Genomic DNA, 15545 nt, shown 5'->3' on the forward strand with positions numbered 1-15545 from the left:
CAAAACGGGAAATCTCATGAAAACCAGTTAAGAAATGATCAAGTTTTGACTTACTTTCAATTTACATACATTGCATTTGATGGGAACGCCGCCCCCGCCAACATGGCTGCCACATAGACACGCCAGTAGCCAAATAGCTGACTAAGATTGTGAAATATTGAAAATTGTGAAACAATCACCATCAGTAATCTTCCTTATGGGCCATCTGGGAAACTATCAAACTTGTCTGAGACCAATACAAAATATTAAAATAATTCTCCAGAAATACAAAAATTCTAGTGTTTATTTAATTTACCCCACATGCATAATCAGTTGCTCCACAGTGTGGCTTGGCTTTTTCCAGACTTATTTATAGAAATGACAAACTTATTATGCAACAAACCACATTCAGAAAAATTTGATTCAGCCAAAACCTGTTTTGTAATTGGTTACTCTATCAAATTTGCTGCGTGGCACGTACAGTACCTGTTAACCAAGATACTTTTCCCTCCATCTTTTTCTTCCTGATCAGGAAGTCACACTATATGACCTAAGCAGGACCACTGCGGTGTCGACCTGCAGTGGTTTATAACATTTATTTATCAGATCGTGATTAATGTTGCCTGCTCGGCAATTGTGGCCTGTTCCTCCTGGAAAGAGTGATCGATTGACAAGAATTTAACAAAAATGACTCATTCAAATGCTTGTATTTATTAAAAATTAAAAATAAACGTCAACATACCGATACAGTAATGTACACAACATAACCTTCCTCACTTTGAGGCAACATGAGAAAACAACACTTGCTGCTTCAATTTAAAAAGTCTGTACTACAGTCAATAGCTTGTCAGGAGCACAGTGTATTGCACAATTACACTTTGTAAAGTGCACAGAAATAGGATTTTCTTTTGTGATGCCAAAAATAAGAGGCACAGTATGTTTGCATCCCATCCAAGAGCAATCGTGGTCCCTTTCAGCCATATAATACAAACAGAAAGTGATTGGTCAGCATTTTTCTGCATGTGTGAGCATATGAGATGAGATGGGAAAAGCCGTTTGAGCATTTATTCAATATCCATCTTAAGATGCAATACATGTTGTCCTCACTAGTTGTTTTAGTTAATTACCGCCCCTTACTTGGAAAGCCTGTACTGGGGGAATTCCAGTCGCAACTCAGCAGACACGTCCACGTCAAAATTTAGCAGTAATACATTTAATAATAATGCATATATTTGTGGAGACTGGGGTCAAGGTGTATTTTACAATTTTAATAATGTGCAGAATTTTACAAGTTACTTTATGTTAAAGTTTAGATAGCTCTTAATATGAAAAGAAAAATGCACAAATGCAATTATGCTATCTAGTGGCAGAAAAATGACCAACACAAATCAATATCACACTCTTTTTTTACAGTACATCTTTTTAATTTTAACTCAATTTTATGAATTATTATGAAATTACTGTATCAATGACTAAAAGATGCAGCCATATTTGTATTAATTAAAAAAAATCCACTTTCATGTTAAAAGTATGAAAATATTTTTTTAACTTATGAATATAAAAAAAAGGTTATTGTACATTTTATTGTACATTAGAACAGATATAAAATTTGTGATTAATCGTGAGTTAACTATTTGGAGTCATGCGATTAATTATGATTTTAAAAAATTAATCGCCTGACACCCCAAATATATGTTTACAATTATTATGAAAAAATATATCATTCTAATTTTAGATGTAGTTTTTTGATAGTTTTGATTGATTATAATAACCTTGGAAGGTTTAACTGGTTCTACAAGTGAGACCAAAGAGCGCACTCATACCTGGATATCAGAGGCTCAAACGGCATTCCGTAGCAATTTTATCTTAAGTGGTAAGCTTCTTTTTACATGATAATTAAGAATTAACCTATAATACTCATAAACATTATCTGTACATTATTAATGGTTTTATGACAATCTGACCCTGGAATGGGTTGATTATATTTCCATTGTTTCCAATGGGAAACTGATTTGAAATCCGAACAAATCGGACGCCCTGGTATCTTTTTTTCAGTACAAAATTTGCTTCTGGAATCAGAGGGCGATGTGGCTGCTTCTGTAGCTCTGGATCAGGTAGATCAGTTCGGAGACCTCTGACACATGCGGGTAGGCGTTCATGACTCCTTCAACTGTGTCCTCGGGGTAGAGCGTGCTCAGCTTGCTCCTCATCTCGTTGCGCAGCTCACTGGACGGGCTGCCGGCGCGGTTGCTAAAGACCCACGCCTCCCTGGGCAGGCTTTGGCTCTGCTTGTGTGCAGGCTGCCGGAAGGGGTGCTTCTCCGAAAAGCCTGAGGGACGCTCCTGCTGATGTAGGAGCACTGCCGGGCAGGAGGCCCACACAGGGGGGTAGGCACAAGGGGGCACGCCAGCCTGATAGTGACCACACATACAGTAGGCACATGCAGTGGGCACGCAGTTATTCTGAGGGAAGTACGAAGTTCCTCCGGCAAACTTTTGATTGGGACAACAGTGCGAGCTCGAGAGGGAGAAGTCGTCGTGGCTCAGGCTGCAGCTGGCCACCCCGCTGCTATTGCTGTAGAGGGGCCTGCTCACGCTGTGGGGCCCATCCAGGATGCAGAGTCTGGACATGCAGCTGTCCAGTGAGCCGAAGGCCTCATCCACTTCTACGTTTGGCCAGGCCGAGAGGCCCGGAGGGTTTCTCGGGCTGCCGCTGTCTCTTTGATAGATGATGTGCTCACTGTGCAGAGGCTCGTCTGTGTTGGTGGAGGGGGGGTGTTGCGTGCTTGATTTGTAGCTCGACGTCTTGGCTCGGTCCCTGAGCTCATCAGCCACAGACAGCTGTGATTGGTTGATCCTTTCTGGATGGTAGAACTTGCACTTGACGCCATATGTACATTTTTTTCCTGAAAGAAAGAATTGATATCAGCCCTTACTGAGCGTGACTGCTAGAAGCTCATATCGTCATTGGTCTTTGAAGAAAATGCCATATTGACAGGACCTCAGCAGATTGGTTAGATAATGTTGTGGCATGAACATAGAGATATGAACCAACCGTAAGGGCAATGCTGCAGTTTGTTGTCTACATTTTTGGGCTTCTTTCTCAGAAAATCATCAATGGTGGGACCGTTTCTACCCAAAGGATCATCTGGAGGCATGAACCTGTAAAAGCACAAAATAGTTGTTATCTCATTTGCTCCCAAAAACTTGGAATCGTATATATACATTTTTTGTTTGTTTTAAATGCTAGAGCATACAGAAGGCTTAGATGCAGCTTCTGACCTGAAGATGTCGCTTAAAGCAATGGTAGTTATTACAAAAAACGACCAGCAGGTGGCAACAGAGTGTAAGAGATCAGCCAGGGCCATGTTGCAACACGCTCTTTTCGACAGTGTTTTCAACAGTGAATAATGATGAAATTTAGCTATAATCTAATGCTAATTGCTGCAAAACGAAAACAGAAAATATACTTTTTTCCTGATGAAATAAGAGACTCTAATCTTTTGGTAGGTTCCATGTTTTGATAGCAATAGAACACAATATTCTGTGGGCCTTGCAAAATCAGTCAAAATCCAGTAAAACAGCCAGGAACGAAGGGGGTTGCTTCTGTGAAAATGGCTAGGAGTGAATGAGTTAATATCAAGTAGATGCTCTTGACAACATAAATATTGTACGGCAAAAAAAAAAAGTGTTTGCCAGCACGTCCTACTTGTTATTGGCGAAGGTGTACATCAGCAGCCTCTCCTCAATTAATTTTTTCCATTGAGGATTTTCCATCTGTAGATCACGGTAGTTGTCGTTGGACACGATGATGCCGTCTATGTCGTAAGCCAGCCTCACAATGTAGCGGTCGTCATAGCACACCACCCTTTTACCGTTCACACAACGGGATGGCGTGTACACTAAGATCTTCCTCCTCTCTAGCTCATGGAGAATGTGTTGATCTGTCAGGCACATGGGAGGAGAAGAGTCTAAAATCACAATTCCATGCAATGGGAGAAAAAGTATAATGTATGCCCGAATAAAACAGCAATGACTGTTGAGGCACTGGCCCAATGCAGCTGCCACTAGTTTAGACACTAAAGTTAAAGGAAAAAAAGGGGGGGGGGGGTAATTTATTTTTATTAGACTCATAAATATCTCAAGAGGAAATTCAAAATCTTATTGATATTGAAAATTAATAATAACAGTTTTCATTTGCTTCTTAGTGAAAACTACACCATCATGTTTCAGTTTTTAGTACAAAACTATTTCATTTATATGTTTTAAGCAACTCTCTACTACTCATGTTGCCGTATAGGGCAGTATAAGACCCAGTGTAAGTGCAACTCTGTCATGTCTGCCATCTAGTGGTGAATGATGGCATTGCAACTTAAAACTACAGTCAACCCCTGCATGCTAATGGTTTGGAACCCATGAATTAGCAAATTCTGAGATGTATTTTTCTCTTCTTTCTTTCTTTAAAAAAATATATATATACATTTTGTCCCCCCCCCCCCCCCCGGATTCACAACCCACTCCCCCAAAAAAGAGGACAATGATAGAAAACTTAGATTGCATTATCATCCCCAAAATTATAATAATGAATCAGGCCACCCATCCCTGCTTTAGAGGAAACGAAACGTCTGTGCTAAAGAAAGGAGGTATCGAAGCCACGGTTTCTTTTTTCTTTTTTTTGTCGGACTACGCACCCTGTAATGAATTAAATCATGACTTCTACGAAAGGAGAGGCCAGTATTTAACCCTGGAGAACCCAAGAACCCTTTTCTTCTTTGGAAAATTATGAATTATACATTAAATGACTGCTATAAGTTCACTGAACACCAAAATATATATTTTCAATTTTAACCCTTTTTTTTTAACTAGCTCAGAGTTGCTAATTTATCAAAATATATATATATAACATACTCCTAGGCATTCTGCAACATGATATGAAATAGATTAACAAAAAAAACACAATTTTACCATCTGTGATGGTTTGCTGAGAAGATGGTTTTGTTTGGATTGATTTCCAGCTCAACAAAATTGGCATGTTGCCAGCCATCTTGTCACCACCACTCTGGCTCATGTAAGTGCAATATTCATCCACTAGATGACCCCATGCAGGGGTCAGAAGTGGCACTTTGGACTTTTGAAGTTAAATTTGTAAAAAAAAAAAAAAAAAAAGGTCTTTGTTATTTGAGTAGCAGAATTTATAGGGGCCAAATTTGACCCCGTGGGTTCTCCAGGCTTAAGTAAAACCAAACCACAACCACAACTACACAGTGACTAATGTTCATAATTACAATGGGCCCCATTGTAAAATAAATATATACAAATGTTCTATTTGCAGAGGTTGTTGTGTATACGCAAAGTCACCGCCAAATTACTCTATCTCTCACTGAGATAATACATTGTCAGCGTCTGGATCAGATAACAGAAATTTTCACAGCAAACGTGACATCACCAACAGGTTCGCCTGGAGCCTTTGGATTCCAGCACGGATATCGAAAAGTAGGAAAAGACTCCAAACTGAACTTGAGTCTGGAGGTCCGACATGGCTGCACCGCGATCATCGAACGGGAACAGTTTCCTTGCTCTTCCGTGATTCACCATGTCCTCGCCTCTGTATTTCTCTTTCCAATATGGAATTTGTGTTGTTCAACTTGTTTAGTGCCACTGACGGCTATAAACGTCAAAAATCCATTTTAACTGGGCTGGCAGTAAATTAATTAATCACTACGCAAAGCTAAGACATCTATTAGCATTGCATCATCAAAGAGAACAAGCCATTTTCAACTATTTCGACTGGTCAATAATGAGAAATAATGAGAGCCACATGTATGGACTGACCAAAAGCATCGATTTTTGAAAAATATTGAAATTTGTCAATTTGTGATTTATGAGGCTTTGGCTAACTAACTACTTTTTTTAGACTTAACTTTTTTTTCTTCTTTTTTTCTTTTTACCTCACTGTGCTTATACCACCAAGCTAGCAGGGTTTCAGAGGAGAGATAAAATGGCTTTCACAAGCAACAATAGTTAGCTTAATGTTGTGAGGAAACAAAACTACCATTTACAAAAGCTCTGCCTTTACTACTAATTTACTGTACATAAGGATGGAGAAGAACTATGACTACTGCAGTAAAACTTGTCACTATCCTAAAGGCAAATAACTGGCTTCACCAATTCCAACTAGGCGGCTTTGTGGTCATCAAAAAGGTGAATATGAAATCCCTTGACATTTTTATTGTTGTGCATGGACCAGTCCACCGCCTCAATTGGGAGGAAATTAACCTTGCACCATTTCATGACCCTCCTGCGGGATCTGCTCTCACCTACTGGTATGAGAGCCCAACAGTAAAATGTTCATTTGTTTAGGTGTCATGATGTAATTCTTCTTGAGTGTGTTTATAACTGTGGCAATTGCATTGATAGTGTTGATACTATTAGCTGCAGGGGTGGCAAATCCAGGTCCAGAAAGTAAAAACCCTGCCACAGTTTGGCTTTAGTCTCAGGTGCTAGCTAGATAGCTCCCATGATGCTCGTTTACCTGCTAAGGAGCTAGCTAGCAAGTACCAAAGGCTAAAGCCAACTGTGGCAGGGTATTTACTTTCTACCACCTCTGACATAATTATAGATTCAATCGTGTACCATGAAACTTTAAAACTATAAAATGTTTTCTGTCAGAGTCAAACAAGCATTGATCACATACGTTAAGTAGGCAAAAGATTATGTGTAGATTTTGTATATTATGTTAAGATTATGTGTCTTAAACTGGAGTGTTGAAAATGGCTTGGTCTCTTGACAAGGTGATGTTCTTAACTCAACAAACATGTTATTATTGTTGTTGGTTTTTTTGTTTCCTGAAAAGTGCCGCCTGACAATGAAAATGAAAAATGATATGCCTCCTGATTCTGCGGTTAATGTGAGGAATCACGCCACTGAAGCTGTTGTGGCTTCACAGGTGGGTGCAATCAGACTTAAAAATTATTCCTTTTAAAACCGGCTGTGTCATAATGCAATGATGCACGTCATATGACTACCTGTAATGGGGGCCTCGGGCCTCGGCTGCTCCTTCCTCCACATGGGAATGAACACGGTGATGTCTCGCAGTCCCTTTCCCCAAAACCAGTTCACTGCCATCTGAAGGCCTTGACACGAGAACACCTTCTTGTCTCCATGGCTACACGTGCACAGACACACACAAGTTTAACAGTCAACAAAAGCGCAACAGCGTTTGGCTGAGCATGTTCAAAACAATCACTTCCTTTTTTTTTATAAGGAAGTGGACAACGCTTCTGCAAATTACCAGTAAAGAAAACTGTCCATCACATTGTATTGCACCTTATACAGTAAATGTTGTGGTTTGATGTGCACCCAAAGGGTACATTGTGTAGTCAGACAGATTTAGACCGTTTTATACTGGTGTCACCTTGTCAGGCTTGTCATATGAGGAGAATTCCCTTTCAAATTATAACTTGTTGCCAGGAATTACCTGTGGTGCTCTTGTGCCTATGACATGCTCTAAAGGTTCACCTAGCTCTATGTTGCATATCATGTCATTTTTTATTTGAGGTTTGATGTTCAAGAACCACTGGTCTAAGCTGTCTGATGCTGAATTTCTTTGGCCATTTGTCAATCTGGAAATGTGATAAAGGTTTACTAATGTCACTCAGTTGAGCGCAGACCTCCAACACGGCCAGTGTTAACTTTCAAAGTGTTTTACTTTACTGATTTATATTCAGAAGAATAGTGATTATCTGACATGCAATACTTCTTGAGAACTAGGGTGGTAAAGGTGCATTTGAATTTATTATTTATTTTTTTACGAGACTTTGTTAAAGTACCTGGTTTCAATTGTATTGAATCCTCCTTATTGTAAATGTCAGGTAAGCATAAAGGTGTGACCGAGAACAATTGGGCCCTTCTTTAGCAACAACTTCCTTGTAAGCTAATGTTGATCACGCAGACACAACTGCTACAAGCGTTCTGTTACATGTTTATGAGGCCATTGATGGAATGTGTTGGTTACTTAAAAGTAACGCTTTGCCCTGTGCGTTTGTTTAAAAAAAAAAGAAGAAGTAAATAACATGTTTTCACTTCCTGCTTCTTTCAAGAGGAAGTGAGGTCGGATGTGAATTGAAACAACAAACAGACACTGATATCAGGCAAGTTAACAAAAATAGTCACCCCAAACGTATAATGAATTTGTTTGTTCACCGTTTGTCAATAACTAATTATTTGCTATGGTAGTATAGTGGCCTCCTTCTTGCCAAATAGTGATCCCACATTTACCTCTGTGAGCTTTTAATGTTAGCACCTCATTAAAGATATTACTGTACAGTATTTACACTTTTCCACTTAAAGAACACTCTCAGAGATTTACTGAGCTGAATAATTACAAAGTGTGACAGTAGCTTGAACTTGCTACAAAGCAATTTAATTTTGTACATTAGCTGGAAATTAAAAATGTTACAGTGGTGCCTTGAGGTACGAGTGCCCCTACCTACAGGTTTTTCTATTGTGGCAACAAACTCAACTCCACAATAAGAAAATATTTTTAATTCCATTTTCACTTTGCTTACCGTCAAACTAAACAAAAACAAAAAAGGGGGGGGAATTACACGTGTATTTAAATGACTAAAGGCTTGTGTTTTGTTTACAACTCGGGTCAGTAACTTGCTACCTCACACAAACGTTAGCCTAACAACCACCACCTTAAAAAGAGCCACAGACCTAGCGCCACGAAAGCGCAAACTTCCCCCAAAAAGTTCATAACAACTTAGCAACTTGAGAATTATCCATGGTACATAGGGTGACCACACGTCCCGTTTTGGCCAGCACAGTCTTGCTTTTGAGCCTTGAGTCCCACATGACTCAAGGCACTTCAATGCCAACCTCATTGTTTTGTCCCGCTATTAAGCAGGTCCCGTTTTTTTGCGATGCATATGTCAATCACAAAGTTGTCATAGCGATTCATACGATAAACCAAAGCAAGAAAGGTTGGATAATGGTAAGTGCATTGACTTGGTTAGCGCTGTTGGACAGTTGACCAAGATAGCATTTAGCATTAGCAATTGATGCACATGTCAGTCGTCTATCGCAACCACACCACCCCCTGTTGACGATGATTGACTAGTAATGAAATCTGGCTGAAATTTACTGTATATTATATAGCGTCCATCTTTTTAATTTCACGGTAGCAGTACACAAATGATGAATGACAAGTAATTATATCCCTAATATTATATATCTTGCTAGTAGCGTTTCCATCTCCTACTGCCCGATGCACAGGCGCACTTTGTCCCAAGTCGGCGCACCTAATGCGGGCACTGGCAGTCCATTTTTGGTGCACTTTAAATTTCCCAACGTCGGAGTGAACCAGGGCGTGATCGTGCATATTTCTGAACGTTGTAATGTGCAGTGTCTGATCGGCCATGGACAGTGCAGCGGGACAGCAAAAACGGGAGAGCAACGAGAAGTCCACAGGTTCACCTTTATTAAAAAGAAACAAAAAAGAAAACCAGTGGGCTCGGCACCACCGCGCGTCACAATAATCATGCCTCCCCCGGCGTCAAAAACATTCCAATACTGTCAAAAAAGAAGAACCACTTTTCTCTTTTTTATCATTTTGTCTGTTTACTGCCCCCCGATGGCCAAGGCAGGCACACCAGAAGGAGCAGCAGAATTTCTCAAGCTGCTGCACCACCTCTGAAGCCTTTTAAGCACACACACTACAATAAACCAAGGTATAAAAAAGTAGCTGACTCACCTCATGGCAACATTGCTCCCATCTATGACTACTGGTCTGAAAGCAAAAGCAGTGTCTTTGTCCGCTACTGGTCTGGCGGGCCCGGGGCTGCATCCTCTTGACACCAGTTTGGGGCTGCTTGGGCGGCTTTTGTCACTGCGAATGTGGCAGGTCTTGATGAGCTCTTCTAGAATGTCGTTGGTCTGGGCGTTGTTGTCGAGGCTCTTCAGCACCCTATCAATGTCCTCGTGGGAGTAACCCAGCTTGAGAAAACGCTCCACTTTGGCGTGCTGCTTTCGGTGGTCCATGACACGGTTCAGGGAGACGGTGGAATCTTCTTCTTACACTGCTGGAACACTTTTACACTTGGTTCATCCACATCTCCATGGTGATCGGCCTGTGTGTTGGGACAGTTGAACGTGAATAGAAGAAATTTCTCCACAAGTAATCTGAAGTTTGTAAACCTGAGTAACAGCCAGATTTCCAAATGCCAATTAAGTGGTCGTCAGTGTGACCTGCGGTGGACAAATTGAGCAACAACAGTTAATTTTAGTGAATTGACGGGTCGGTTCTGGCCCGCGGCTGTATGTTTGACACCACCGGTCCACGTTGTCCACATTGTTTTATGAAACATGAAAAGTTAAAGTGATAAAGCCACAGATTTATTTGCAGTATTGTTGTGATTCATGATTTACTGCAGGGGTCAGCAAACTTTCCTGTCAAAAGAACCATTTTAGGCCAAAGAAAAAAAAGGAAAAAAAAGGAAGCAGCAAAACATTTGAACATTGTGATGAAGCAAACAGTGTTAGTCAAATGTATTGCAGGCCCAAGAGCTAATTAGAGCTACACCATAACAGAAAAATATGTTTTTGAACATTTTGAGGATTTCATCTTTTGTTTTGGGATATTTTATAATTATTTGTTTATTGTTTTCTTTTCTGCTTTTTTTCAAATCCATTTTCTGACTTTTGACCATTACAAAGACATTTTGTGGTAATTGTCTGCCTTTCTTTTTGTTTTTTGGTAGGGGTGTGAATTGCCTAGTACCTGGCGATTCGATTCGTATCACGATTCATAGGTCACGATTCAATTCGATACCGATTAATCCCGATACGACTCTATAAATTGATTATTGCGATTTTATTTTTTTACTCAAATTTAGAAAATACTAATGAGTAAACTTCTACATGTACACTGTAAGATTTGTATGGAAATGTATTTATTTATCTGAAAATTCAGGCTTATAACTGAGCCACTGCATTTAACAAACAGGTTGCAGTCTGTTTCATGTTTGAACAGTACTATATTAAGGCTTAAAGTTCCATTAATATAACATTCTTCAATGCTTAATGTGTGAATCCTAACCCTAAGTAAGACATTTTATTAACTATTCCCATAAAAAATGTATGTTTAAAAATCGATTCTGCCGCATATCGAATCGATTTGAGAATTGCACGCTGTAATATCGCGATATATTGCCGAATCGATTTTTTCTAACACCCCTAGTTTTGGGATATTTTATGGTTACTTTTTGGTCCTCAAACTACGGTAGTGTAATTAGCAAAATTCCCAGCAAGAATAGTGTAAAGTAGAAGTAAACAAAACACAAAATGTAGTCACATTCATTTCAGCAGGATGTTGTACATTTAGTGATGTTATATGCAGAGGTATGAGGTTGTTGGGTGTGGAGCACAACACATGCTAAAAAATGACTAAGCTAAATGACTACATAAGAACATAGAAGAAAAAAAAACTTTCGTTTCTTATCTGTTCTCACATCGGCCTCTCAGGACTTCAATCATTTTACAGCACTGTGTCATTTCAAGTATGAGGAACAAAGCATGAAAAATGTGTATTTTCTACTCACAAACAAATCCATGCAGACATTCGATGGAAAATGTTCAGACTAAACCACAACTCAATTTGCTCATACTAGGAAAACTTTGCTTCCTTTTCTAAGTGTCTCACTCATCTGCTGTATGTAAACAACACATAACGTAACCCTAACTCACCATTAGAACAGTAACAAGCGCCAAACGTACTTAGCTTCACATTTCAAATCATTACACTGCACATTTGGAGTGAAATCTTCTGACGTACTTACATATTGGGGCATAAGCCGGATTTCAGAGCTGATTTGGAGCGTCTCTATAGCTTGCTTTGCCTCACCATTCTGAGCAATGCGGCCGTCATTGTGAGCAACTCTTATTACTCATAGGAGGAAGTAGCTGCGGAGCACAGTTCAAGAAGGGAAAAAAAAGAAGTAAATTTACACTCACTTCCTCATCAGGACTCTCAGCCCGAGGGGTTTATTTTCCTTTTGAGCTCTTCCTGGTAGTGTGCTATCAACATTTACTGAAAAGGTCGGAACTGTTGGAAAGTTTAGAATCACCCATAAGTGTTTCTTCTTTCTAACTGAAACCACAACAAAGCAGTTTTAAGTGTCACAGAGTGGTTTACTGGTGGGCTCCAGTTCACAATAGTTTTTATTTTCCTTAATTTTTCTTCAAACAGCAATCTCATAAATTTCCCCCAAATCTATGTGTATATATATATATATATATATATATAAATAAATAAATATATATATATATATATATATATATATATATATATATATATATATATATATATATATATATATATATATATATATATATATATATATATATATATATATATATATATATATATATATATAGGTGATGTGTGCCATGGCCACTTGTTGCTAGGCAGAACCACAGCCATTGGCGACTTTAAATAAATAAATAATAGTCACACCCTCCATGACTTTTTTTTAAAACTTGGGGCGGAAAGTGATGGGTGTACATTTCTATTTATTTATTTTACCGGTATTGATTTATTTATTTATTTATTTATAAGTGTTGAAAATGACTTTGGTGATGCAATGTTATTGGTTGAACAAACATGCTGTTATTGGGGTCTCCAGAAAAGTGTTGAGTTTTGGAGGTGCAAGGTTTCGGTCCGACGCCAGCAATATTACATTTGGAACTAAATTTCCCACTACTGTTTAACAAGCTGTTCGAGTGCGAAGGTTTCCTGAACTGAGAAGTGCTCAAACTGGAATTGTAGGTTATTTTCTTTTATTAATTGTGTGAGTATGATGTGAATGTTGAAAATCCTGGACAAAGATGATGCAGTTTACTATACTACAAGACGGGGAAGTAGTTTATTCACAATGATATTGCACTTTAACTCTTATCTAACCAGGATGTCAAAGTTCTTCAAAGATTGTTGAAATGATTTGTAGCATTGGGCTATCGAAATGTTTATGGACACAAGTAGAGTTTGGGTTTGTAAAAATGACGATGATTATATGACATGATGAATGAGAAAAACGATATGAATGATACGTGTCATGGTCTCTCTCTCTCTTTCTCTTTCTCTCGCTAGCTAGCTATCTAGCTAGCTATTTTGTTAGCTAGCAAGCTAAATATCTATCTACCCTTGTTTTGATTTTTTGTAGACTTTGAGGTCATAGCAACTCTCTAATTTCAACAGCTTCTAAGTACTGTGGCAGAGTATATTGTTACTTTGAACATTATTTGTGCTATTTTAAACTAAAATAGGCCATACAATTTTATTGTACAAGTTTTTAATTTTATGATAAACAGTGACGTTGTTGGTTCTGTATATTTTAATTGATTAATAATTCTTATTGCTCTTTTTTTTGTAGTTTAAAACAGGGTGAGTAGGCCTTTTTATTTTTGTAGATGTTTCCGCATATTTGCACACAATTGGTCAGGTATGGTAATAATAATGAACAATATAATGTGTATAATGACTTATTCAGGACATATTTGGTGTTGTAGAGGATCCCTCATCAATAAATGTCATTTTCATACACTCTTTCTATTTCAATTGAATTTCCCATCATTTTGACTTGGTGTTTGATTTGTCTAGTGCCAAAAACTATTAACTCTGTTTTGTTTAAATTAAGGGATGATGTCAAAGCAATTTTTTAAACGTGTTCAATTCATTTTCCACAGTAGTCATAAGCGGTTCCAGATTTTCTCCAGAGCAGTTAGAGAGTTGTGTCATCAAGAAATAAGATATGTTTAAGTAGTTTTGAGACAGCAGTTATCAGTTATATACAACATGAATAGTTTGAGGTCTAGCATTGACTCTTGGGGTACCCAATGTGTGATTTTCAATTGTTTCAATTGTATGTTGTTGAATTGCGATTGGCTGGCAACCAGTTCAGGGTGTACCCCGCCTACTGCTCGATCAACCAACTTATCTCTAATTTATTCAGTAATACACTATGATATGTAGCATCAAATGGCTTATTTTTTTTTAAAGATGTATAACAATCCCAACATACCAGATATACACTATATAAACACAGATCCAAAATGGTGGCTGGAAGATGTTTAGCTTTGGGGGCTATCATAACATTTAAGTACACCACATTGTTGTAAATGTGTAGCTAAGTACAATTACTGATTAGAACTTTGCGGTTTCCTCCAATTTGTTGATAAGATTAGGGAAATGAATGCCGGTCATTTTCACAATGTAAAAATTGTTTTCATTATTATGTGGAACACATCTATTTGTAGCCTTTTGCAACATAACTCTGTCCATTGCAATCAGTTAAAATTAAAACATGTAGAAAGAAATGTTTCAGATTTACTGTAAATGAGAAGAGCAAAGTATCAGATACACTTTGTTAAAACGAATACTTGAGAGGGTCAATAAAAAGTTAATATGAGTTAATCCATCATTATTGTAGTACTAGATTTTTAAATAAAAGCTTTAGTAATGTTTTTAAAAATATAAATAATTTAAAAATTATTATAGATTTATAAAATGCAATTAAATTTATTATGATTTAACAAATCTATTCGCTGATTGGATGGGAACAATCACGTGGTTCTCTTGCGGTTTTCAATTTCCATGTCACGGTTCTTTCCCCAAGAAAGGGCTTCTATATTTGAGACATGAACTATAACAAGCAGCTGGCCATCTTTACATTATTATCACGACTTTATTTTCATGAAGGAAAGAATGAATGTTGTGACAAAGTTACGTTCCCCAGACAGCTCGTGATGAAGGCAGAGGATGGGCATCAATGTTTCCTTTCCAGCATGACACACGCATGGTGCTTTTCTTTTTTTACTTTAAGGCCAATGCACCTTCAAATGGGGAACAGTTTGTGAAAGTTAAATAATTTTCCTATAGGAGTCGGCTGAACAGAAGCGGGAGTTTGTCTACGCTTCCCACCGTGTACATGTTTATAAACATAGCAAAACCTCTCACAGCGCCGCAAGTCCACCAAAAGATTACCTTTGGTTCATTATAAATGAGTGAGACGTATTTTATAAGAACATGATTTTGTTGGCTTAGACTGGTAGCGAAGCAAAACCGGCTAGTAATTAATGTAGTTTACCATTATCCACACCTAATTCCAATTAGTGTGATGAGGGAAAGTCAGACGTGAAACATGAAACGGTTTACTTTCATTTGCAAATGACAGCTTGATATTTGTAGATTTCAGCAATTTTAGAACATTTCGGAAATTATACTCACCATTTCACTTCTCATGAACTTCAGAAATAATGCAAACGTTTCTCAACTAAGACAATCCTGAAATATGAAAGTAAGAACAGCTTTATGGACATGAAGCAAGATACAGCAGGGAAGGGGTGTGGCCACTATACTGTAGCCTGATTGGTTTGGTCAGTGAGGAAAATGCCTCATAGGTCAGATGACCTGTCCAGCCCTGTTTAAAGGATGTTTAAGGACCTGTATATTGTATTGTTTTCTTGCTGGCAGTTCTCAACCAATCCCTGCAGGCCAAATGTGAAACTTGA

At 38.3% G+C, this 15545-nt stretch overlaps 1 protein-coding gene across 1 annotated transcript; it reads right to left on the minus strand.

Annotated features, from left to right (window-relative positions):
* Positions 1-716: 716 nt before the first annotated feature.
* LOC147158280 (endoribonuclease ZC3H12A-like) lies at positions 717-15490 on the minus strand. The gene is made up of 7 exons (XM_086061306.1): positions 15262-15490; positions 11816-11939; positions 9733-10108; positions 7004-7143; positions 3688-3922; positions 3034-3140; positions 717-2884 (listed from the first exon to the last, which is right to left on the minus strand). Exons 3-7 carry the CDS (start codon positions 10017-10019, stop codon positions 2055-2057), a joined length of 1599 nt encoding a protein of 532 aa, XP_085917432.1. The 5' UTR covers positions 10020-10108; positions 11816-11939; positions 15262-15490; the 3' UTR covers positions 717-2054.
* Positions 15491-15545: the final 55 nt, after the last annotated feature.

The sequence above is a fragment of the Leptonotus elevatus genome, chromosome 18, assembly GCF_054856555.1.
Source record: "Leptonotus elevatus isolate MCC_2025b chromosome 18, RoL_Lele_1.0, whole genome shotgun sequence".
Classification (NCBI taxonomy): Eukaryota; Metazoa; Chordata; class Actinopteri; order Syngnathiformes; family Syngnathidae; genus Leptonotus; species Leptonotus elevatus.